Source organism: Micromys minutus (assembly GCF_963924665.1).
Source record: "Micromys minutus genome assembly, chromosome: 1".
Taxonomy (NCBI): domain Eukaryota; kingdom Metazoa; phylum Chordata; class Mammalia; order Rodentia; family Muridae; genus Micromys; species Micromys minutus.
In genome coordinates, this window is record NC_137969.1 from 178,262,388 (window position 1) to 178,289,373 (window position 26,986).

General features: G+C 43.7%; 1 protein-coding gene and 1 pseudogene across 2 annotated transcripts in view; both read right to left on the minus strand.

Annotated features, from left to right (window-relative positions):
* The window catches only part of PIK3CG (phosphatidylinositol-4,5-bisphosphate 3-kinase catalytic subunit gamma), a gene marked incomplete at both ends in the record, with an annotated part of 28,508 nt that extends 20,371 nt beyond the window's left edge, over window positions 1–8,137 (minus strand). The window contains 4 exons of the mRNA XM_080915230.1: window positions 1,616–1,719; window positions 3,066–3,291; window positions 3,405–3,470; window positions 6,143–8,137. Coding sequence (XP_080771356.1) covers window positions 1,616–1,719; window positions 3,066–3,291; window positions 3,405–3,470; window positions 6,143–8,137 — 2,391 coding nt within the window. The remainder of the gene's footprint in view (window positions 1–1,615; window positions 1,720–3,065; window positions 3,292–3,404; window positions 3,471–6,142) is intronic.
* Window positions 1–26,986, minus strand: part of LOC308419540 (actin, cytoplasmic 2-like) — a 1,056,985-nt pseudogene that overhangs the window by 1,017,703 nt on the left and 12,296 nt on the right. The gene's annotated exons all lie outside the window — the stretch shown is intronic.

Genomic DNA, 26,986 nt, shown 5'->3' on the forward strand with positions numbered 1-26,986 from the left:
TTTTTTCTAGCAAGTGTGTGTGTGTGTGTGTGTGTGTGTGTGTGTGTGTGGTGTTTTTGAGACAGGGCTTCTTTCTTTCTTTGTTCCCTGGCTGTCCTGAAACTCACTCTGTAGACCAGGCTGTCGTGAAACTCAAACGGTCTGCTTGCCTCAGCCTCCTGAGGATTGGGATTAAAGGCATGCTCCACCACACCTGGTTTAGCAATTGTTTATAAAATTAGACATGGGGAAGAGGTGTTTTATACCTCTTTTCATGAGGTTTAACTGATAGAGCATTTCTGTCTTGTAAGCTAGATCAAAAAAATACATGAACAACTCTTGTCAGATATTAGATGACAGACAACAGAAATCTGTTGGCCCAGAGCTAAGAGGGCAATGAAAGTGACCCTGCCTCTAGTTGTCTTAGCATGCTGTTGGGGGCTGTTTCTTGCTTGAAGTATGGAGAAAAGACCTGTGCTAAGCTTATGGTCTAGCAATCTAGCATAGAATAACTGAAGTCTCTGATAAAAAGGCCAGAAGAGAGCGATAGAAAACAACAATAGACAATTTCCAAATGTGGTAGATCAGAAACCCACAAGCCTGAAGAGCAACGTAACCTGGCACCTTATACAAGAAACCTGTGCCAACACACACTGTAATCAAACCACTGAAAACCAGGGAGGGAAGACATCTGAAAAGAAATGGGGGGTGGGGTTATGTATTATAAATAGAATCTCAAAGACAAAGCCAGAGTGTTATCATCAGGACATAGGCAATGTGGAAGAAATGGTACTGCAAGAGAAAAATAGTAAGCTAGGATTCTCTGTCTAGTGAAAATATTGCTAAAAAAGTAAATGCATAGTAAAGCATTTCAGCTAAGTAAAATTTGAAAGAATATATTGCCACCAACTTACAGAATAATATGTTTAAAGATAAAAATAGTAGTATTTGGAGCAATACTCATACCCAACATAATAATATATGGGTAAATGTTTAAAATGGCTTACTCTATCTAATATACATACATTCTTTTGTTTAAAGCAAAAATAATATACCACGGGTTTATAATATATGCAGAAGAGGTACATTAGTGGGGTTACCTCTGTAAGATTTTTACATACACATAAAGTGGTCTGTTATATTATGTGGTATTGAAATGCACACAGACACTTAAATCAACAGAAAGGGTCAGAGAGGTTAGGCATAGATGCACCTACAATATGGACAGTAATATTGAATTTCTGTTATATTTCTAGAAGAACATTCAGTGCTTTGATTTTGTTGGTAGTTGTATAGAAACATTTGTCTGTGAAAACTCAACGAACTTCAACACTATGGACAGCAGCTTGTATAAAGAGTACACCAATAAATTGATTTAAAACACAATGGACAAAAAAAAAAAAAAAAAAAAAAAAACCAGAATGGAAGGGCAATTACCCTTCCATTGGCGTTTCATATTGGGTATTGGGATGTTGGGTGTTAGTTGTTAGATAGCAACTTGACAGAAGCCCACCTGGGTAACGCTCTAGATCCTTGTGTCTACTGAAGATCCACTGTAAAGGCTCTACTACAAAGCATGCTAGCTAGACATTTGCAGGTCATAAGGAACATACAGAGAAATCCCACTGATACCTACCACCAGGGTACCTGCTTTCAGTCCAGGATCATAGGGCACTCTAAAGCTCTCAGGGAGGCTGGAATTCTGCAGGCTTTCAAGCTTTTGCTTAAGCTGTGAAATAACTGCAATTATCAAAAGCACACAGGAGTTACGTGAGCACAAGGCATTATCACTACTGTCGATGATCTCCGAGGCAACTTCCTGGTGCCACACCCCTTAAAAGTCCATGTATATGATTGGGAAAATTAGCAGTAGGAAAAGGTATTTAGAGCCCCGCCTTTGGGGAATCTAACCATACCAAGTAGGCAAAGTTAATCAGGATTACTGTGAACAACTTATCCGTAAATGTCCCTTCATAGGCAGAGGACATATGTGAACACATGTGTAAAAACCTCCAGTCAAGAGAGTGTGCTGAGGGTGACCCTGAGGAATTGTCACTGCCATGGTCTTCTCAGCCAGCTAGGCTTTCACTGGCTCTCTGGTTTGTGGGGCAGACATTTGAACACGCTCTTAACTAGAGCTGGGTTAGAGTTCTGCAAATTTTCAAGGAGGAAGTTAGGGTGTGTACAAAAGATGTGGCAACCTCAAAATTCTCAAGACAAAACTCTCAGAGTGCAGATCACTGGCTGGATAACAGGCAGGGGCCAGCCCAAATGTGAGATAGTCACGGCTGGCATTAGTAACTTTGGGGGTAGCATGATCAGCATGAACTAGCAATCAATTAAAAGGGATGGTTGGAGATTTAATAGTCAAAAGCTTCCATCACTGACTGGGAAGACATGTTAGTGTCTGTTTTAAGTTGTAGTGCTAGGCTCAGGTTTATCAAGCAAGTAGAAGATAATCTCTAGGTTCAAGCTTATTACACTTTATTGTGTCAGAAAGATGTGTCAACGATGACAACCTAAAATGGTATCAACTGAAACCTTATGAGTGGTTAATTTTCCTAGAGCAGAGATAAGAAATCAGAAACAACCACAGAGAGGAGGAGGTGTGTGTGTGTGTGTGTGTGTGTGTGTGAAGGTGACATACATTTACCTATGTGTATTATTCTGAGATGCAAATGTATGTATATGACAAAATTTTAAAATCAACCTAACCTTTCAATATTACCTTCAGATTCTGACTAGTTGAAATCAGCATGAAAGTATTCAAAGATGAGGAAAAGGAGACTTGGAAGTAACTTCTTGTGTGTGGAACTGTTATTGAAAATTATGTCTTCAGTCCACACATAGTTCTTCAATTTCACCCAGTTCCACATGCACAACTCCTTTGTAAAAATATACGAATTTATGGTCATAAATATTGTGTCGTATAGAAAGAGAGCTTTAAATCCATTTACTTCATTGAAGACAAGAGACCAACATGTTTTCTTGATTGCCTTTTGCAAAGTACTACTTGACTTCCAGAAAGAAGAATCAAAACAATTATGACATTTGGAAGGGGAACTGAGAAAATGCAGCCACTGTACCTTGGGAACTGACGTCATACTTGTCAGCCGAGAGCGATTTAATATCAATGGTGACTTTCTGTAACATCTCAATCACTTGGACCTGCTGTGTGAAGTCCTGCAGCATGGCTGTGCCACAGCCCCGCAGGTATGCTTCCAGGATCACAGCGAACCTCTGCTGATAGTGTCTGGACTGAGCTATCTCACTTCGCAAGAACCAGAACAAGAAGTGGCCGATTCTTTTGTTCTGAGATGGGCACAAGATGGTTGAGATCATGGTGACTAACACTGTAGGGATTGCCACCGGGCAATTCCTGGTAGCCTAAATTGTTACTCTGCTATCAGAGTGGAAGTACTTACTCTTAAGCCTCGCTTCAGCAGGAATCTGGCCAGTGCACTGTCATGGTATGGTTCAAATTTCACAGCCTAAAGGAAGAACACATTGGCATTTGAAGGACTGTACTCTACGGTGGTCAGTCAGGAGAAAGGAAATGGGGGAAAACCCATGTTCCACGTCAGTGGGTCTTTCCAGCTAAGGTGGTGAGAATCTCCCCAGCCACTCAAATCCAGTTCCCTGTTTAGTGTTGGTTCTGGGTTGGATGTTGGTTTAAGTGAAATAACAGCTCTGCTATTGAAGAAAGCTAGCTAACAAAATGGGAAAAATAAACTAAATCTTGGTAGGTCCCTGTATATTTTTCATATTTTTTTCAATAAGCTTAAAATAGCTAATAGTTTTGAAAGTGATAAACATTATAAATGCATATATGAAGCTAGAACATAGGTAGTATATGTGGGTCTAATAGTAAGCTAGAAGATAGGAAATGTATATAAGTCTAACAAACTATCTTAGAACAGCTCCTTTATAAATAGGAGTAGCCTTCTCCTCCTCCAAAGAACAGAAGACATTCCCACTGTAGCCCATCCCATGTTATGGAGCCTGAAGTCTTGCTGGGTTCATAGTTCTTCAAACTCTAGGTTTCCAGTTTCACTGATTAATACTGACCTTAGTGTTTCAATTTTAGCCCTCCTTTCAAAAGTGCCTCTTTTGGGTGTGGTTGAGTAGGGGGTGTGGCCGAGTAGGTACGATAGAACCACATCTCAATCAAGTTCTGAGAATGTGGCCACTCAGGCAACAGAACTCACTTTAAATGTGTTTTAGGTTTCTAACCTGAGAGCTGGTCTTTCTTCATGTTTCACTTCTACACCAATGATGCAGATCGCAACCAAGAGACCATTTTAACCAACAGTGAGTCATTTAGCTGGGGCTGGAAATGTTTCAAATCGCTGCACAAACAAATATCACTCTTCAAATATAAGCCATCACATCCAAAATTAATAAGACTGATTGATCTCTTTCACCTAAAATACTTCCAAGAAAACCATTACTTACCTTTGAGGTCTGCAAAATTTACTTTGGAAAATGACAATGGAAGAATTGTTAGACCAAGCATTGCCTGCTCTTTCCCTAGATGCATTAATCACAACTAAGTGTCACTCTTTGGTTTTCCCAGAAGCCTTGTCACAATTTCATAATTTGTTATTAAGTACGTTGTGTATATTTGTGTGTGCTGCGGCAAATCTGAAGGTTTGTCTTCTTCCCAAAGAAGTTGTTGAAGAAAGGACTGAGCAATTTGTGCTGTACAATCACAACTCCTCCCCCTCCCCTTACTTTCCTTTCTTTGTCAAGCAACACAATGTAAGTTGAGAATTTCTAAAGTGAGCAGAACTACTGCTCCTTAACAACCTTGCTAAATCTCAGGCAAATCACTTGCTAACCTCACAGAACCCCAGAGAGCATCATGGGAACCGAGTGAAACTAGTTTCATGCCTGTTTAAAGAGGGCAGCTGCCCAGTTTCAACTCAGCACAACTATTTAGCAAAATAACAATATCTCATTCTACCCTAGAGCCACTGACCTCCCCAGCCATGGGCTTTTGACCAGGATTGTGGTACCAGGCATGGCATTTCTCCCTGTGGTCATCATGATCTCAGATGAAAGCCATTATGAACTCAAGAGTAACTGTGGTCACCTGTGTAGGATCAAACTTGCCAAAGTTCTGCCATAGATGAGGTAGATAGATTTCAGAGCTCCTCTTATTGAAGAGCTAGTGGCAGTGGAAAGCTGCTAGGAGAGAGACAAAAACAACTATTCTTTTCTGAAAATGTGGCCACTGGTAAGATTCCTCTGCTTGTGTGGAAGGCTCTATACCTGTGAACATGTGGACAGTGCTAATTGGACTTAGAAGTTATTTGGGGGAAATGACATTGATTTGAGAGGGAGACATATTAATAAGTACAGGAAGAGAATCTGAGACAGAAATAGGTATATATATATATATATATATATATATATATATATATATATATATATATAAATGTTTCAGTGTGTACCTATATACAATACTCAAGAATAAAAAAGTATTTAAAAGATTCTATCCAGATACAACATATTGACATGGGCAGAGATTTAAAATATCTCTAGCCTGCATTACCAGCTGCTAGATTCATGCAAGAAATTTGAGGCTGTATAAAGGATAAAGCCTGGAGTCAGTCAGCCCTTTAATTTTAGTCCATTGCTTTTTAAAATATGTGGTCCTGGACACGTAACTTAGTGTCCTTGTATCTCAATTTCCATAGGTATAAAATGCAAATCCAAATTCTAACTTGACCACCGTCATAGTCATTGGTGGAATCAAATGACACAATACACACACACACACACACACACACACACACACACACATACACACACACACAATTTAAATCATGAACCTTGGCCTCAAGCAAGTCTGCAACTAGTTAAATCTATCATTAAGATAATTAATGAGGAATATGTGATTTCCACTGGGACAATTCTTCTAAAATGTGAAAGGCAGCAAACCCTCAAAGACAGTAAAAAACCAAAATGTCAGTGGCAGGAAGCATTTACTACATTTGACGTGGCTTTATCTGCACTAGGCTGACTGATTGTGAAACTGAACAAAGCATACGGGTGATGAGTACCAAAGGGGGTGCCTGTGCACATGCAAATCAGCTCTCTGAGAGAGAGGGGGGAGGGGGGCAGTTCCCGCTCACCACCAGCCCCTAGCAGCTCCTACCTGCACCAGCTGGAGAAGGTAATGTAAAACGTCATCATCCTCCAAGTTCTCCAGTTTCTGAACAGCAATGGCCCTTACATTTTCGTCGGAAAAGTTGCAGTCCAGGAGCTGCATGGTTAAGCCAACGTCCAAAGCACTTTGATCCCAGATCTCCCTTCTGCCTAACAGCTGGTATGTTTTGGCAACAATCTCTTGCTGTCCCCATTTTACTGAGCTGAACAGCTTAGGGTACGCCTTCGGATGCTTCAGGCTTTCGTATCGAAAATGCCAGAGCAACTCTTTGTCCTCTGCTGTGAGGGGGTTAAGCGGATCTGTGGCTATGATCGCCTCCAGTTGCTTTCGAAGCTGATTGGGCATTTCAGCTCGAACCCTGTCTCCTTCTGGGTCAGGGGTAGACCGGTGCTTAGGCAAGGCTATGGGGTGACAGTAGTTGTCCAGCAAGATAGAAATAGACATTGAGTTCTCCTTGTCAGGATTGGTTGCAGATGTGAGCTTGTCAGCATTGAAGCTGCCCTGCTCCTCTGTCTTCCCAGAAATCTGCCACATGTGGAGCACGTAGTCCCCATGGCGGAGGAGGAAACGGTGGTCTATCAACAGCAAGTTCACGTAGTAGAGAAGCTGGGCTTTGCCCTTGGACTCGGAGCCTGGCGTCTCTACAGAAGCCTTACTGGACAGCGATGGGGTTTTGCAGCAGTAGATCTGTAGGTTTAATAGGGCGCCTTTGGGCAAGTCTTTGATTTTGATGCCAAACTCTAGCCACACATTCCAGAGCACCTCTTCTGTGAAGGGCTTAGGGCTGGTTCTCCGTTGGCAAAGCACTTGTTGCCCATGCTGGATGTTTGCTTCCACAAAAACAGTGAGGTCGGTGTTCCGAGGTAAGACAGGGATATCGATGCCTCTGATCTTGACCCTGAACTTTCGGTCGCAGTCCCATAAAGACACTGTGAACACACTCTCGTGGTCCTTGCCATGAATGGTCAGCTGCTCGTGGTAGCCGGTGACTCCAGTACAGTCATCCACCAGTGGCCATTCTTCGTCCCTCACCTCATCTAGGGCTGGGTCTGGAGGCGTGTCGAGCACCAAGTGTATTTCATCTCCGTTCTTGAGGCACTGCCTCACCCACTGGAAATTTTTGAGGGGCGTTTCACCTACCAGGTACTCATCGCGGCCACAGACCCGCAGCACAAAATCCTGCTCACTTTGACTTTCTGGGATATTCATTAGGGACTTCTTCTTGGCCATCTTGGTGAAGAAACTCTGGAGGATGGTGCTGGGAGTATCATCTGCGGAGACCTTGATGGTTTGACTGGTGGTACCGCGGTGGATGACGATGAAGATGCAATTGTTGGCAATTTTTTTGGACAGGTAGTCTGGGAGAGGTTTGGACGTCACCCAAGGGTGCATGGCATAGAGTTTGGCGTCCCGGCCAGCCACCTCAGCCATGCGGGGCGTAACCAGACGGCGGCGGGTGAACTCTAGTTCATCGTCGTGGACGTTGCTGATGTCAGTGACATCATAGCCAATCAGGGAGGTCAGTTGCTTCTGGAAAGCCAGGGTATCTTCAGAAGGTACATGTCGCTGCACCACGTGGATCTGGCCAGGGCTCTTGTGCATCATCTTCCAGTAACGCAGGCAGTCTAGGGTCTGCACCACCTGGTACTTGTCGTAGATTTCATACCACTGTCCCTTCTTCTGGTAGAGCAGAAGGAATTGGTCCGGGCCTAATCGGTGGTAGAATTCTGCAGCCACACTGGTCTCCAGTGCACGTAGCCACACCTGAGCTTTCATCTGCTCCACATTGCCGTGGCCAGCCACATGCAGCAGCGCTGTTTCTGGAGTCTTGCTGATGCGCTGGCTGGTGGGCAGGACGAACTCAATGGGAATGAGCTCCATGGAAGACAGGCTGCCTGCTGCGCTGCGTGGCTTCATCCTCCGGCGCCGGCGGAGATTGTCCTCTCTCAGAACCACCGGTTGTTCATAGTTCTCCAGCTCCATGCCCTATGCGACCTGGGAGTGGAGAAACAGAGCTTTGTCAAGAGACCGCTGTTTCCGGTACGTTCCTGTATGGTGGCAGAGAAGGTGTGGTGGACTGATGTGAGTCCAAGGCCTAGAGGGACCAAGAAAGCTGGAGGCAGCGTTATCTTTAACAGCGTGGACATGAATCTCTGCCGGCATATTTTCTTTAGTTGTGTGTGTGTGTGTGTGTGTGTGTGTGTGTGTGATGTTTTAATTAAAAATTTGTAAAGCACCATGGGGCTGGAGAGATGGCTCAGTGGATAAAAGTGCTTGCTGTATAAACATGAGGTTAGAGTTCATACCCTACCACCCACATAGGCATTGTCTCTATGGACCTGTAACCCCAGGGGTGACTCTCTCTCTCTCTCTCTCTCTCTCTCTCTCTCTCTCTCTCTCTCTCTCTCTCTCTCTCCCTCCCTCCCTCCCTCCCTCCCTCCCTCCCTCCCTCTCTCTCTCTCTCTCTCTCTCTCTCTCTCCTTTCCTCCTCCCCATTTCCCCTTCCTCCTCTCTTTCCCTCTCCCCTTCTTCTTTCCCTCTGTCCCTCCCCTCTCTCCCTCTTTCCTTCTCTACCCCCCCCCCCCGTGTCTCTCTGTGTGATTTGGAAGGGGGAAAGCAGAGATGGGAGAAATCACTGGGACTTGCTAGAAACCAGCCTAGCTCCAAGTTTAGTGAGATATCCTGTCTGAAAGGAATAAGGTGGAGTCTCCTCTGTCCTCTGCAGGTATACTTGTGCACCTGCACACATGCATGTTTACAGCATACACATACACCATCCTCACACACGTGTGCACTAAGATATGCACTCACCTAGCATAGTTTCTGACATTTACTGGCTCAAAATGGCAACTGTTTGTAAGTATCCTGAAACACACAGATGCATAAAATAACACAGTGGGGACAAAGGCCTAGTCCCCAAAGTGCAGTGTGAGACCCTGAACATCATTTTGGGAACAAGCCAAAGTATTTCCTCTGTTCGGTCTCACACTTCTCTAACCCAGACACCCAGCCTTGCCTCATCTTCTCTATTTTCAAACTGTCTGAACCCAGTCTCCCTGGTCAACTTCCTGTCTTCTTTCTTTTCATGTTTTCTTTCTATATAGGAAGGTTTGTCATTTCATTCATAAACTCAAGAGTAGCAAAATGGTAAAGGTTGTAATCAAAGCCATTTGGACCATGGCATGTGGGGCCTGCCAGCTCCTGCTGCTGTATTAGGGCAGGGGGAGGTGTCACCATACTTGGACTTTCCCAGTGTAAACTTTTAGGTAATTTTAACCGAGCCAGTTGGTTTGACCTGCCTCTGCTTTAGAGGAGACAGAGCAGAAAACATGATTCCTGTCCTCCCATGAGCCTAAACAATAATCCACAGTAGGAGTTTACAGATTCATCCCCATCACATTACCCATCAAGTGTTTGCCCTTTGCAAAGCATTTAAGTGTAACCACAAACCCATCAAACAATGACCGAAATGCTCAGTACCAAGACTTAAAAATCATTTATAAAATGATGAATAAAAATTTGATTTTAATATCTAGCATTGCTACATTGGTACTAAATGATATTCTAAACCACCTTCAAATATTGAAACAAAATATTTCAGAAAATTTCATTTACTCCCTAAATGATGTTAATGAGGTCCATAATTAGTTATTTCCCAAAGAACAGTGGAGTATTAATTATGTACCTGAAAAGGAGATTTTGATTAAAGCTATAAAAGACAAGTTACATTGGATCTCAACTTATGTACAATTCTTGGGTTAAGCTATTTTAAAAGTCAATTCTTCCTCCTCTTAAAATATAATGAAGCTATACTTAGTGAATAAATGAAACCAACTGTCGAGTTGGTCTTTTGGTACATTATAGAGTAACCAGCAAAGAAAAGAACCGTAAGCTATATTGACACTGACATGAACTTAAAATAAATCATGTCCCAATTTAACTCAGTATCTGCCTCGGTGACAGCAGGAACTCACACTATATCATGATACAAGGTACAGAAAAGACTGACCAAATACTCACTGGGTTTCCTCATGGCTGGGACTAAAAGCAGCTTTGTCCTCTTACAAAAACACTGCACAGAATTCCCAAGCATGCACTTGTAAGACTCCGGAGCTGTCCGTCATGCTCTCTGTGACCGCCCCCTTCCTCACAAACAAAACCAGAAAGAACTAATGCACCTGCAAGCCCTCGCTGGACGGAACTTTGTGGATACACACAGTCTAAGCTCAGCAAGTTGAGGAAACTCAGACGCTCAGGGCTTGGCTCATCTTGAACCGGCAATGGTTCCAGACAAAAATATTCTAGCTGAGAAGGAAGTGATGCTGTTCCAAGTCATACCAAGCAAAGAGCAAAGAACAGAAAGCAGTAGTACCTGAGGCAGCCCTGGAGGTGGTGCCGACGAAGGGTCATTTGTTTGCTTTATGAAAACAAAACGAATTCAAAGCTACCCAGGGCACCTCGACTCTTCCGCTTTTCTGGGGCTCCCTTCATATCCAGATGCAGAGGAAGTGTTGCAGTTACCAGGAAGGAAGTTTTAACCGAGTTGATTATACATGTGATTGCTCATTTCAAAAGTGTCAGAAATGCATTTCCTGCTGGAGCACTCAGAGAGCAGAGAGGGACAGAGAACACTGTTTACCTTACTATTTTTTTCACTCTTTGAATTAAGTTTTCAGAGATTGTGAGGGACTCAGACGAACCAAAAATATACCCAAGGTATAAACAAATGAAGCACGTGTGCAGCCAGCTGTAAGCAGAAGAAAGAGCTGCACAGCCACAGTATTAGATCACTTGTCAAAAACTGAGTGAAACCTCTTACCCTCTGAGAATTTGAATAAGCCCTGGTGTGTGTGTGTGTGTGTGTGTGTGTGTGTGTGTGTGTGTGTGTGTGTCTGTGTGTGTGCTCTCACTGAGGACTGTTGGACTCAATCTGAGCAAAGCCTGTGAACTCACTTCCTTAGATTAGTGAGACTCCCCCACCCCCTTTTCTAGACCATTTAGGGCTCAAAATGTCACAAACTAAAAGTCTTGCAGCATCTGTGTGCCTGTTGCTGTTATGTTGAGTGTGTGTGTGTGTGTGTGTGTGTGTGTGTGTGTGTGTGTGTGTGTGCTGGTGTATGCTGAGGGTAGGTTTACTGTGAATAACAGACAAAACAGAAGGAAGTTGCTCTCCTGGGGACATCAGGGAGCTAAAAACTGTCAGCACCAGGCAGGTAATCACTGAGAGATGGCCTCCAGTTCCCACAGGCTTGGAGAACATTGAGGAGACAGGTTCTGGATTCTTTTTAAAGCAGCACTATGTTTTCCTTCTATAACCCTAAGCATAGGCAGCTCACCCCTGTCTCAGGCACCTCTATACCAGAGCTTATCCTTGCCCACTAGGCTGTCAAGGATTTCAGCTGGGCTCCAGGAGCAGCAAGCAGAATAGAGGCACCTCACACAGCCGTCAGAAGCACAGGATTATGGGTTTCTCTGAGCTGCTCGGATATTAAGATAGAGCCTCTCTGATCTGTTCTACTTCCTCTTACATCTTGTGAGGGCTCATCCAGACTGTAAACTTGGCAGAAGCCAGACTCTAAGAGACAAACTTCTGCGCATTCCTATGAGCCCGTCTTTAGGAGAACTACGGAAAGACCCACTCTAAACATGGGTGCCACCATCCATGAGCTGCAGTTCTGGGTCAGAGAAAGCCACTGGAGCACCAGGAGCTGTCCATCTGCTTCCTGACGGCAGATGAAGTGTTAGCAGCTGCGATATGATCCTGCTGCCAAGTCTTTCCTGCCACGATGCATTGTACCCTCAAGCTGGGAGCCCAAATAACTCCTGTTTTGCCTTAAATTGCTTCTCTTGGGTGTTTTATCATGGCGACAAGGAAAACAGTACAGGTCCTTTGGGTCTTCGCTTTTAGAATAGCAGTCTAAGTCAGTAGCAGCAGGCGAGTTTTGATTCAAAGGTTGTCACCTTCCAGATGTGTAGAGGGTGTATCTTAGCTTCCCAAATCATATTTCTATGTAAGCACACTTCCTTGGGAGGTTGGTGTCTTTACAAGTCTCAAGGTAGTCTGAATTGTTCAGGGGAAAAGACTTGCCCAGTTGTGCTTCCCCCAGAGTATGTGTGAGGGCCATGGCAGCAGGTGAAGTGAGTAGGGCTCTTCAGAGGGGGCACTGACCTGAGGGGACCATGGGCTGACCAGTTCTCAGCTTTCTTGGTTTTACATAAACACATGCACTTGCACACTTTCAGAAATGCTAGACTCAGGCTCTTGGGTCCTTTTTCTTCTGAAAGGACTATTCAGCTTAGTCCACTCATGCAAACAAAAATATGTCAGTTCTCTGACTAAACTTTCGAATACTTCAAGCTTACTGGAGGTTTGAGATTAAAAGTACTCTGATCTTCTTCAATTTCTCATGTAGCCACTAAAATTCACTGTCTGCAGTGAATGTCGTTAGGCAGAAGTAATAAGACATACCTCATGCCTCCTTCCTCCGTGTGGGTACCTCTCCACACAGAGCCTCATTTTTCTAAAGAGGAACTTTTATCCGCAGAAGCTTTGTGTCAGCAGATCTCTAGGCTACCTCACTTCTAGTGGGAGCAGGCTGCTGCTTTGTCTGCTCTGTGAGTCTCATGGATCCAGCACGTGCTCTAAATGAGTAACCAAACTACTTTAGGATATGGCTGTCATAAGGGGAGCAAGATGGGATAGATTCAGAGCAGAAGACACGGTAGGCGGGGTCATCCAGAAGCAGATTGAGGAGTAGTTGTTCCGTCTGAGGGAGGCTCTTCGAGTGTGGTCCTCAGAGGTTATCCATAGTATTGCCAGGGAAGCAGAACATCAGGCACAGTCATTTTCTTTTTCACCACACAGAAGGAAAGGGTGTGTGCAGTCTCACTACTACAGTAGTCTTATCATCATGCTTCATAGAGGCACTGACTTTTGAGGTATGTGTGTTAAGTCTTGATCATTATGGGGGGGGGGCATATATGCCAGTTCATCTGTCTTGGCTTCTGATCTGCTCAGAATGTCACAACTCCCCCGCCCACCCCCATTTTAGAAAGCTGCTAGAAATCTTTAATTTTCTTTTTAAAAAAGATTTATTTATTCATATGAGTACACTGTCACTGTCTTCAGACACACCAGAAGAGGGCATCAGATTCTATTACAGATGGCTGTGAGCCACCACATGGTTGCTGAGATTTGAACTCAGGACCTCTGGAAAAGCAGTCGGTGCTCTTAACCACTGAGCCATCTCTCCAGCCCAAAAATCTTTAATTTTCAACCGAACAAAACTAATCTAACTATACTATAGACATAAGTAACATCTTACTCATTTTGGGTGTGCTAAGGGACATGTGATTCTGGGAGTCATTGTATATAAAGAGAACACCATGGCATCTTGTGTCTTGTTTGTAGCGAGGAGCACTTTTCCCAGAAGCCTCCTTTGTTCCCTCATGTCTCTGGTGAGAGCTTTGGCAAGTGCTCATCCTTACTGCAGCCAATCAATGGGAAGTGTGGAGAATCCTTAAAATGGATTGAGTTAATCAGGAGCTGTCCCCCGAGTGGCCAGCTGTCCAGAGCATTGGCATATATGACAATAACCGCTGGAGCAGCAGACTATGATCCTGGCACGTGGGTTGAAGGGATACACTTCAAATCCCAACAACAGCAGCAACAACAGAAATCTCAGAGGAGAGCAGTTATTATCACCAGATATAACCTCAGAGGGCTGCAGTAGCCAAGGCCACACTTAACTTTCCATCCTTATTAGCAGAAACTGACCATGAAGTAGACTGTCCTTTGCTTCCTTGTTCAGTTTACTTTTCCTCTCACAGCTTAAAGAGCAGAAATAATTATTTGTAAGTGGATTTTTCAAAATCTGAATTCCTTAACATGAGTCATTAGGCTCTATAATTTATTCTTAGCCCTTGGCCTCGTCTTCAAAATCACCTCTACAACTTAAGGAAACAGGTTTCTGCTTTCTACTTGCTGGGCTTTGCCACAGGCCACCTGTGTGTGCAACCTCTGTGCCCTCTTTCTTTTCTCCCCACCCCAGGTGGTCCTCTAATGCCCCCAGCCATTTGTCACTGCTCAAGTCGGGTGACCTCCTCTGGGGGTGGGGGATTTTCTGGTTTGGCAAAGCACACCGTTAAAGAATATCTTCCTCACTAGTGGTCAACACAGTCACAGTCATGTCAATACCCCCAAGAGCAAACTAACTCTTCTTGATTCCATGTCCTGCACAGTTCTGAGCACTTGACATGTTCATTCATGAAACCCTTGCATCACCCCAAGGGCAGGAATGCTACTGTGATTTCATTTATGGTGAAAACCAGGCACACAGAGGTCAAGTGGCTACTCCAGGCCCTGCAGTTGATCAATGGCAGTCACCCGACTTCTTTCCCACAAGAAGCCATCTCTTTACTCTAGGGCTACCCTCTTCCCATCCCCCACCACACACTTGAGCCCTTTAAGATGAATGACTGCTGTGATCATCACTGTCTCCCGGGGCTTGAAACAAAGCAAGCAAGGATGTAGATAAATATCTGCAGAATGAATTGTCTGTGTTTCTGGAAGCTCACCAGACTTCATAGTGAAAGGTATTTCCATATCTTTCAGACCAATCAAAATCCAGATAGTTCCTCCTTTCCTTCCAACTATCTGACCTAAGTCCCAGTATGTACCCCCTTTCCAGGGTCAGAACATGGAACTTAGGAAGAGAGTGTAAGATTAGGAAGGAACATAGTTGAGCTAAAACTATGAGGAGCCACAGGCCCTTCAGAGCCTTTCTGTTGATCCCATCTGATAATGTTTAACGGCATTCTCTTGTTATTAACTGAGTTTAAAGACCCCAAACGGCATCTCTCATCTCCTGTGGGCAAGAGCTACTTCTCCTTGTAAAGGCTGCCCCACAGACTCCCCTGTACTCTGTCTTCACGATTGTCTACAGCATGCTAAGGGTTTTACTGTCTGCTTACATGCCTCTCTAACACACTTCCCATCTCTCCTTCCCACACATTCCTCAACAGACAAAACTGAGGGAAGAGTCTATAGCTTCCAAATCCACTCTGGGTCCTTCATGAGTGGGTTTTTCCCATGTTCATTGGCAACAGGATGACAGGTTAGAATCTGCTCTCAGAGCATGGTAACAACAGGTGCTGTTCTTTCCAAACCCCTGGACCTCGGCTTTGATCATAGCAGGAGTCACACCCTCTCCAGGTTCAAGAAGGGGCTCTAGATGGTGGCAGAGGCTCGGGTGAGGTGCGTAGGATGGTGCTGGCCAGAGCTGCACTTTCCTGGCCTTGAGAGGCGAACACTCTCTTCCTGCACTGTTCCACAGCCAGCTCCGCCTTCTGGAGCAGTTGGCTGTGAGATACACCCTGAAAGAGCCACTCATTGAGGGGTAGCTGGGCCAAGCAAGGCCTTCTCTGTACCTGCTTGCTTTGTGCTGTACCTGGGAGGAGTCCTTTTCATGTCCAAGAAAGAGTACTTGTCTATCTGATCACATGAGCAAATTGTGAAGATCAGGAAATACTGTGTGTGTGTGTGTGTGTGTGTGTGTGTGTGTGTGTGTGTGTGTGTGTTTGTGTGTGTGTTTGTGTGTGTGTGTATTTGTATGTGTGTATGTGTGTGTGTTTGTGTGTGTGTATGTGTGTGTGCTTTTGTGTGTGAGTGTGAGTGTGTGTGTGTGTGTGTGTGTGTGTGTGTGTGTGTGTGTGTACTTCAGTTACACAGAGCTGGCCTCCTGCAACTACAATCTCTCTTCTCTCTTTGAAGTGTCCGCTCTACTTTATCCTCCCTTCTTGCTTCTCTGCCTCTTCTATCAAAGTGGTATAATCTGGCTTGGAGGAGAAGAACCCTTCGGGTCACTGGTCCTGTGGTTTCTTGATGGGATGCTGCCGTCACTGGTGATGAGTGAGATTCATCTGACTGCACTTACAATGGTCACTTTTCTCTATGAGTCTTAGATACAAAATTGTTTCACCAGCAGTGGCCTAGCCAGTAAACCACTTCCAAACTTCCTTAAGCATTCCTTACAGATTCCTGTATGAATCGTCTTTTAATTGGGACAATTCTTACCAACTCTGACCTCTACCTAGTTGCTCCATTTTTGTATTTGCTGTAGACCCATGGGGCCAGGAAAAGTATCATAAAAGAAACAGGATCACTTTGGGGGCTCCTCTGGAGGGAAAGGGGGCCTTCCATTTAAGCAGATGCTGGAAGCGCCACCACTTATCCATTGGCATGTGCATCCATTTATGTTTGTTCATGAATTCTTTTTAGCATTGGTTATTAAATACCCCTAATATGTTGGCAAGTGAGTCTAGTATTTTGGCAGAGTGAATCATAAAAAAATAAAGTTCACATAGGAAATCTATAATCTAAGAGAAGGTAAAAGAGGGTGGACTATAGCCAAGTCACCCTTTTTTTTTCAATTATTGTGTTTTAAATTATGTGCCTATGTGAGTCTATGTGCACGTGGGTGAAGCTGCCTGTGAAGGTCAGAAGAGTGTGTCCAGTGAATGTGCTAAACATTCATCTAGAGGTCACACACTTAGGGTCTCTAGAACACTGTATTCTCTCAGCCACAGAGCCACCACTCCAGCCCTGGTCCTGACCTGTGTCAAAGCCTGGTAAGACCTGTGGCCTTCACATTCTAGGATACAGGGGTCCACAGAACTCCCAGGCTGCCTCACATTTAACACATCTATAAGTGAAAAAAAATGTATTAGAGAGTGTCGAACTACTAAAATCTTGGGTTGTCTTGAAACTATGGTCTAATTTAACATGGCAGGATAGTTTGTTCTTGAAGAACTAGGCTAGCAAGGTTAGAATCAACTTCTATAAAGTTATTTTTTTTTTCTTTAGTGAGATATAAAGTATTTTTGGTGGAGGTTTTTTAAAATTGGCATCAAGGGATATAGACATGTTTATTCATTGCATACAACACCTCGTTTCAAATACATTAGAAAGTGCTGTAAATATCCTTATTATTTGATTTTATGTGGCTTTTAAGGCAAATGTTTTTATAAAAATAATTAGCAAACGCCTTTCACCAGCAGCTTTTTAAGAAGAGTAAACATTTTCAGTTTTTGATAGCTTTTAGCAACACTAAATTATACCAAACTCTTCTTTTTCCTTTGTGATATTTGTTCTGCTCCTTTTTTTTTTTTTTTTTTTTTTTTTTTTATATAGTACGGAATAGAGTTTATTCAGGTCATGGGAGAGTTAAGAGGGTGGTGTTCTGCTCCCTTATAAGGATTTTGTATGTGCCTTTTCTCAGAACCTCCTGTCCTTTCTTCTTTTGTCTCCTCGGTTCTGCTTTGGAAATCCTACTACTGTCTGCAGGTTGCAGTATCACAGGTGGGCAAGATGGCAACTAAAGAAGAACCTCTCCACGGACACATCACATTCAACATCTGCTTGTGCACTAAATGGCCTCCACAGCTGCTGAGACAGTCGGGGCTGTAGTAGAAAGAGATGAAGGAACATCTGGAAGAAGGCAGAAAGCATTGCCTAGAACATCTGTCTTCAACCATAAGCAATCCAGCATGCCATTCAGCAAGCGGGAGAAAGGACTAAGTTCAGGTTATAGACTTGAAACTCAGTTCCAGCCTGTCCATTGTGACTTAACATGGTGCTGGGAAGAATCCTGGACTCTGCTGCCATCAGACAGGTACCATAGCCTGGTGCACTGGACTCTGCTGCCACCAGACAGGTACTATAGCCTGGTGCACTGGATTCTGCTGCCACCAGACAGGTACCATAGCCTGGTGCAATGGATTCTGCTGCCACCAGACAGGTACCATAGCCTGGTGCACTGGATTCTGCTACCATCAGACAGGTACCATAGCCTGGTGCACTGGATTCTGCTACCATCAGACAGGTACCATAGCCTGGTGCACTGGATTCTGCTACCATCAGACAGGTACCATAGCCTGGTGCACTGAAATTAGCCTCCTTTACTTGGTAGAAGAGCTAGGGAGTGGGACTCTCTCAACTCCCCTGGCATTCTGCAGAGAGCTGCGTGGCAGTACTTGAGTAGTGTTTTCATAATTTCTGGCTTTAGAGTAAGTCTGGGACATACCCATTCTATTTCTGAGATAGAATAGACTTTCGTGGCAGTGAGGATGATCCAGTTTAGTGTTAACCTTCATGACTAAGGAATTGTCTGTCTGTCCAACCTCAAGTAGCACAGCTATTGCCTGGTTAGTGGACCCCAGGTGTCTCTAGAGTGGGTACAGACCTATTGCAACTGGCTCTGGTTTCAGTCTGTTGCACGTCCAGCTGCCACGTGGGGACTTGCCACGTCCAGCTCCAGTGATGGACAAGACACTGAAGCTGTGAGGGTCATGTAGAACCCAGTCAGGGGTCAGAAGATCATGGTGAAGGGCTGACTGCTTTCGTATCACTGCCCAAGCACTGTGAGCAGGGCAGGCAGAACCAGGTTTCACTCTGGCATGTGTGCTAGGCTGATGAAGTCTTAACATTTGACAGCTCCCAAAGGCCTACCTTCCTAGGAATGCCTGGGTAACAACTTCTAGAACACATCCAGGGCCAGAAGACACACAAATGCAGTTCATCTGGCTTCCATGACAGAAAGTGGCAAGCATTAAGGTCTTGGTTCATGAGTTGTGCTCACCCCAGCACGAGCCTTCCTTACAAGCCGTGTTTAGCTGCTCTTAGAGGCTTGTCAATCACCCACTTGAAGATCTTCATTGCCAGCTCCGTTTACCTGTGACTTAGTGTGGACTCTCCTTCAGGAGCATAAGAACAGATATTGCTGCTGAAGTTTTGTTGGGACTTGGGAGGGGGGCATCTCTCGCCATCCATAGCATCTGGTGCTGTGACTTCAGAGACTGGAAAATGGACTCCATCTATGGTTGAGACCACATGCCTCTGTGCTCTTTGGTCTTCGGCAAAGACTATGCTTGCCTCTTCCATCTCCTCACCAGTCTCACAGGTCCTGTGTGCACTCTTTGTCTTCCAGCTGGGCCCTCTGCAGAATTCTTACTTTCCTATCCTCTGGCACACGTATTCCTGTCCCTCTGCTTGTCCTCCTTTGCCACCACCTAAAGCCCCAGTCCGGACTTCACTACCACCTAGCACGTGTGTTTCACTTCTTTCTTAGCCTGGAGGACTTGACAACTGTTGACTTCTTGTCTTCTGTGGCTTTCTCTTTTTACCCAGAGATGACCCTTCCAGATTGAGTTTTCCTAGGCTGAATAAGGGGGTCAAGATCCAGGTCCTATAGAGATCAGAAGCCTGGCCAGAGCCAAGGCAGGTTTGCAGGTCATCCAGAGGGGACAGCCCTAAACTCCTCTCTCGTTATAGGAGAACTGGGAATGAAGATCTTTGTCCCTGCCACCTGATGACAAGGCTCTGGCACATATCTTCCAGCTTCAGGAGTGTCATCTGTGGATGGGGTTTTTCTAGTTTGACCAAAAATAACATGACCAGAAAAGAAGTGGCTGATTTCATAAAGCATAGCGAATTGGTGTTGGATTGTAAAAATGCAGTTTCCATTAATAGCCTACTCCATAGGATGGTAGGCACTGTGCTTACACTGATATTTTAGAGTACAAGGTAGTAATGTGCGGCCTTCTCAAATATTGCCATGTCTGATAGACCTGGTCCAGGTAATCGAGGTTATGAGTGTAAGCCTTCCTAAATCCTTCCCCCCTCACTTCCTTCGTAAGGTTTTCTTCAAGAAGAAAATGCTCAACAGAGGAAGGGGAGGTGGAATTCCCAGTATTCTTCAAATGCTGATTATTCAGTGCTCCTGATGGTGCCAGAAAACTTGTGCAGTTTCAGTTTCTTCTCCTTAAGATCATAAGACACCCGGGTTATTCTGTGCCTGTGAGACTGGGCAGGGTAAGAAGGGTATTTGCACAGTTGCCATAGGCATGTCACCAGGTTCTGCTTGATGCTCGCATGGTTTACAGCAGAAAGCTAATAAAGCCTGATTTTAAAGGGGCATAGGTCTAAGCAGATGTACAAGTAACCAATGCAAATAACAACCACAATGAAAACATCATCTCACCGAGGTAAAGGATGAAAGACAAGGACCAAGGGCACGGAGAAAAGGAAGCCCTAGCATCCCATTGGCAGGGATGCAAATTAGTACAGCTGCTATGGAAAACAGTATGGGAGCTCCGCGAAGATCAGAAATATAACTGTCTCATTATGGAGAAATGCCACTATATATATAAAACGAAACTGTACGTCAAAGAGAAATCTGCACGCATGTGTTCAGTGTGGCACCATTCATGATAGCCAGTTTTACAGCATTAACCTAGCTGTTTATCAATATGCAAGAGACAAAGAAAAATGGGATACTAATTATCCATAAGAAGGATGAGATACCACTCTGGGGAAATAGCTTTGTTGCTAGGTGCTTGCCACCCAAGCATTAGGTCGTGAGTTTGATCCCCAGAGCTGGGGTTCACTTGTTAGCCTGCCTAGCCTAATTGGTTACTCCTACTGACAGATTCTCACTCCACCAAAAGGTGGATGGCTCCTAAGGACTGGTATCGGAGGTTGACCTCTGGTGTACATACATGTGCACACACACACACACATGCACACACACATACACACTCACTCACTCACACAAACACGAAAACAACCTAGACTAAAAACAAAGATAAAGCCATATGGCCTGCAACAACACGGATAGAACTAGAATCGTTATGTTGAGCGAAATAAGCCAGACACAACAGACACACAGTGCGTGATCTCACACGGTGATCTCACAGGACCTAGCAGTGGATGGTGATATGCCCAGAGGCTGGGAAGACTGCAGTGGCAAGCAGCAGATCTACCAACGGTTACTGCACCACAGCCGTAGAGAACGGGGAGCACAGCATAGGCAGTTGCCTGTAGATTACGGAAAATGACTGTGCATTTCAAAAAGATAGAGGAAGCATTTTGAATGTTTTAAGCAGAAAAAGATGGCAAATATTTGAGAAGTTGAATATGTGTAACCTGATTTAACATATGGGCATGTAGTGATAATATATGCTGCTCCATTAGAATGTACAATTTTTATGTGTGAAGTTAAAAAACATCAAGGGGAAAATCAGTTGTAATATTACTATATTTACCAGTGGTGCAAAGGTTCATCATGGAAGGATGCCTTACATCCTGGATTACAGGAGGCCTTAGTCATCAGAGCTGACAGCAATCCTGAGGTTAGGAAGCTCTCCTGTGTTAATAGAAGAGCAGGAAGCTGTGGGAGGAGACAGAACAGGCTCTGCTAAGGGCTTCCAAATGTCTATATTTGTTCAGGCTATGACAGGATTCTCTAGATTTCATTCTAATCTCCCTGAATCAAAACACCTAAAGAAGTCTATAGGAATCCGATCTGTCTAGACAGCTCTGCTGGACACCGGGTCTTTCTCGGTGAAGGCCATTCTATTTGCTTTTCATTGCTAAGGTGAAATGTTCGAGGCTACATCACTTCACAAAGATGGTTATTTATCTAAAGTTTCAGAAGGCCTGGGGGCGTTGGTGGTGTTGTCTTCAGTTGTACCAAACACATAGATGATAAGTGTGAGAGTAAGGCCTAGCACGAAGCCAGAATGGGCACTTGAGGCTTTAGAACCACTGCTCTCATGAAAGTGAAGTCCAGGTCCTATGAGGACTACTCCAACTGATTCTGAGGCACTCAGTGTCCTCAGAGACCCAAGTACCCCAACTAGTTCCTTCCTCTGAGGTTCATTCTAAGTGAGCTCTGGAGCTATAGAACCCCTCAGAACCATATCAGCTGTGAAAGATCCTGCAGGAGCCAGAACACATACCCACCAGCAATTTATCCCTGAGAATTCACACGTTTACCTCCATCCAAAGCCACCCAGGGGGTCTAGTGGTGGGAGCCTGTGGGAAAGAAACAGCTTTGGTGGGCATTTGAACACTGAAGTTAGTGAAATATTTTTTTCCCAAAGAGATTCTTTCAAAGTTCCTAAGGCTGGGGTTCTTTAATGAATATAATGCTTTTCTGTTGGTTGAATCAAGAGCTAGATATGGCTGGTGATAGACACCCTTCGTTCTCTGAACAAAATGATCACAGGAGTCAGGGCACCCTCTCGCTCTCCAGGCCGCTTGCTTTTCTACCCTCATCTGGCATTAAGATGGTATTTTAATAAAAGCGGTTGAAATTATGTGGGAATGACTGTTTCCAAGATATATTTTAAAAACATCATTCCTGACTATTCTCTCCCTTCCCCCTACACCCCCGTGTATGTGTGTGTGTGTGTGTGTGTGTGTGTGTGTGTGTGTGTGTAAGACTTTACACTCACTTACATCCTACTGTGTCCTAACACTGTTGTCATTAGAATTTCACCAGAATAGGCTGGGTCTGGGGACACAACATTCACCATGTTGTTGGGATGAGTTGTTCCAGAGAAAGTAGAGATGACCAGTGATCAGGGAAAGAAAAGCAGAATGCAGAGTTTATTGAACTTAGTGAAGAAGTGTTTCATCCTGATGCAGATACAATAGTTTCAGCAGGGAGACATGGCACCCTTGTGAGGTGAGTGACTTTGAGAGAGCAGAGGAGGAAAGAAAGATGCCTACAACTCTAAAATCATCTTACCACCTTTAGCCCAGATTCAAGGACCTGGAAATGTTCCCTTTACTTTGGTCAATGACAAGTTAGTCCTGACTGTCAATCATACTCAAAACAATCACTTCATATATTATTCCTATTAATTCCCCAAGACAGCAGCTTATTGGATAGTGACTACACACTAGTGATCTGCACATGGAGTGGCTGGAGTGCTGTTATTAAAACAACTTGGGAACTACTCCTTGACTCAAACATGTCTGTTCTTGGAGACAGCAGAGGTTGCCAACTTCCAAAATAGATTTTTTTTCTCTAGATCTAAGTTCAGAAAGAAAAATTTAAATGGAAACAAGATACTGAGATTACAGCAATTCTGTAAGTTGTCTGCAATGCTAAATAAGAGTCTATTAGGGTATCGTAGAAATTATTTTTGCATTTCGTTGCCAGTCTTTCCATGACAAGCTTCTACTGCACCTGAAATCAGTGGCCATGTTCTCAATTGAAAACACATTGGTGCATGTCTTTAATCCCTTCACTCAGGAAGCAGAGGCAGGCAGATCTCTGTGAGTTCAAGTCCAGCCTGGTCGACAGAGCTAGTTTCAGGGATACACAAAGAAACTCTGTCTTGAAAAAAAAAAACAAAAAAAAAATGAAACAACAAATAAAAAAGAAAGCAAGCTCACTGTTTCATGTCAGTGTGTGCCAGGCTTCTCTGGTTTCCTTCCGTTCTGATGCCTCCATGAAATTCCTTGGCTCTTTTCTCTGCCCTCTCCTCAGAGGAAGCGTTCTTCCTGCTGGCATAGTCTCAGCTTTCTTCTTTTCAGACACAGTCTAGAACATCACAGAAGCTTTGCCTAGAATTTGAACTCAGGAGATCTCTTTACAGCAAGTTTAGAGTCCAAGCCGAGCTGGGCTCTGAACATGTGTAATCTCATCTCTTGGGAGATGGAAACTGGAGAATTAAAAATTCAAGCTCATTTTCTGGGGCCTGGTGAAGTAGCGTAGTCGGTAGAGCACTTACTTGTCATTCAGAAAGTCCTGGGTTTAACCTCCAGCATAACATGAAACTGGATCTGGTTAGTTTATGCCTGTGAATCCCACTTGGAAAGTGGTGACAGGAGAATCAGAAGTTCAAAGTAAACCCTGGTGTATCTGAGGTCTGATCCTGTCTCAAAATAGAAGCAAATAAAACAAAAGTAGTGACCACAGAATTTTCCAGGTACGCTGGAGGAAATCTCTTATGTTCCATTCTGACTTCTGCTTTAGGGTGACATACCCTGCTGATCAGTTTGCTCTTCCTTCCATGGTCTTTTCTATCCATCAACCCAGGAAGTTACTATGAGCAACATACCTTAGTTTGGGAAGACTCATTGGAAACCTGTGGCTCATGGTCATCAGGTTATGGCTAAATGCTAATAGGATTTTCCTCTTCCTTTTGCCACCCTGGGCTTGGATGGGAGGGGAGAGGAACAGTGGCTTTTCTGGCTCTCCAGAGCGGGGGAGGGGGAGCCCTTTGCTGAGATCAGCTTATATTGTGAGGAGCCAAGTAAGGTTCCTTTTTTCTCTAGCTTCAGTCATTCTGACACTTTCTCCTCTGATGTATAACCCTAGGGAGATGGGGTTCCTCTGTGAACAAATCATTGTAGGCACGAGTCACTGTGGTTGGGGATGACAAGATGTGTGTCAGAAAATTAAAGAAGTTATATTAGTAAAAGAAGAAGAAGAAAAAAACGGAGGAGGAGGAGGAAGAAGGAGGGGGAGGAGGAGGGGGAGGAGGAGGAGGAAGAAGAGGAAGAGGAAGAAGAAAAGGAGGAGGAGGAGGAAGAGAAGGAGGAGGAGGAGGAGTCAATTAAAAGCGTTTATATGGCACTGGGGTATTTTACTGTCCTTTCTGAGTCAACGTGTTCTCCAGCTTTAAGAGCCATGGTGTACTTGCTTATGAGAGGGCTGGATATTTTTAGTCAGTGTTTGTCAAATTACAAGAAGACTAAATGAAAATAAATCTTGATGTTATTCTGTATCTTGTGACCTAGTTTCCTGAAAATGCCTCCAATAAGTCTTAAATCTATATATCTTGCTTATAGGCTCACTAAATTATGAGAATATTAAGGGTAATAGTAAGATTTCTTGTGTGAAACCACAACTACCTACAACCTGCCTTACTAGTGGCTGTTCATGTACAGTATGCATATGTGTAAAGGTAGGCAAATATATGTGACATATAGCAATCATTTCTAGATATACCTATCTTTTTTACTTTTAGGTCATTATTTGTCTAGATATACCTATCTTTTTTACTTTTAGGTCATTATTTGTGAGTATGTGTAAGAAAAAGTGTGCATGAGTGTGTATATATAAATGTGTGTGATTACCTGTGTGTGATTACGTGTGTGTGTGTGTGTTTGTATGTATGTGTGTGCATGAATGTGTGTATATGTATTGTGTGGTGGGTATATGTGTATTGTGTGGTGTATGTATATATGTGTATGGGATGTGAGTATATGTGTGTGTGCATGTGTGTGTGTGTACAGGCATGTGTTCCTTCCATGTAGATATCAAAGGAAAACTTTGTGGAGTTGGTTCTCTCCTTTACCTTTCATGTGTTTCAAGGATAAAAGCATCAAATTCAAGTGGTCAGGCTTAAGCAGGAAATGCCTTTACTCACTTTACTCTGGCTGACCTGTTTATAACCTTTGTATTAGTGAGAAAAATTTTGTAGAAAAAAGGAAACAAAATATGTACACACTGTTGTAAACATTTCCTTTCAAACCACTTCCTTTAGTCATGTATCCCAAACACTATGAAATTACTAAGTTGGTTTACTCCAGTTCTTGGTTTTAGTGAGCTCCTATCTCTGCAACAAGGGAGTTGCAGGCTGTCCCACCCTGTGACAGAGAAGTCCTTCCTTGAGACTGACTAAATGAATCATGTCATTAAGTGTCTTTATGAACCAATAGATAGGGATAATTCCTTTCATAAGAAGTGCAATTTAACTTAAAATTAAATAAAAGCCAAGGAAAGACATTTTAAAGAATTTGAATCACCAGGAGAAGCTTGGAGCTCTAATAAGCATCTGGAAACATCTTGAATAAAAAGCAAGTCATTGTGAGCTGCTGGAGACCACCCAAACTAGAGATGACATTTACAAAGCAAATGTGGTATTCAGAGATAGTGCAACTTAATCAAAATTAGCCATCCAAATGTATGTGCCTAACAATGCTCTGAAGACTGCAAAGTAAACTTATTTTACCTACATTTTGACTAAGAAATGAAGGTATCAGCAGGAAGTGGTGAGAAGCAGAGAGATTCAAAGCAAACACATTGGAAATGTCCTGTGTTATAGTTCTGCTATAACAGAAAAATGCTTTTCAAAGCATAAGCTTAATCCAAAGAAGCTTTACTTCACCCCCACTGGCTTATAATTACTGCTTTTGAAATTACTTATGAAGCTGAGCCCTTCCAAAAAGCGTTCTTTTGGTATTTAGTTGTAGCACAGATCCAGGTGGTAAGTTTCAATCCCATTTGACCAGAAGGGAGAGGAAAGGGATGGAAGTATTTGTTATCATTGAGACATTTTCAAGAGATAATTTGAGTTTGTGTGAAATCCCACAGTGCACTCACCAGTCACTCAGTGTCTCAGACCAGGCGGCTCAGAAGCAGAGAGAACCTGTGGGTAAGGGTGTAGAGTTCTTAAATCCCTAAATCAGACATTGGCTGCAGGCAGCCCAGGGAGTTTTAAGTGTCCTGGCGCTCTGAGAGAGGTGGTAGGCAGTTCCAGCAGCCCCAGAGCTCCTTTACAAAGACAAATTGGATGGATGGAGGCTTTGCAAACAAACAGTGAAGAAAGGGACAGAGAGACATTGCAAGGAGAACAAGACATGACACAATCAAGAAGGAGCCTGAAGGCATTTGCTAGATTCAATAACCACACAGTTCTCAGTATCTGTGTATTCTTTACTCTCATATTTAACCGGCCTAAGCCAAAAATACCTATGCAAAGTTTCATTAGTACTGAATATGAGTAGACTTCTTTCTTGTCATTATATCTCAAAACATAGGGCTATTTACATTGTACGAAATACAATCAATGAAGCAGAGATGATGTGTGCATGCAGGAGGACATATGTAGGTTATATGTAAATGCTGTATCATGTTATATAGTTACCTGAGCATCCTGGGATTTTGATATCTGTCTGAGGTCACAGAACTAATCCGCCAAGGGAGCCAAGGCATGATTGTGTTGAGTGCCCTCTGTATATTAGATACTTAT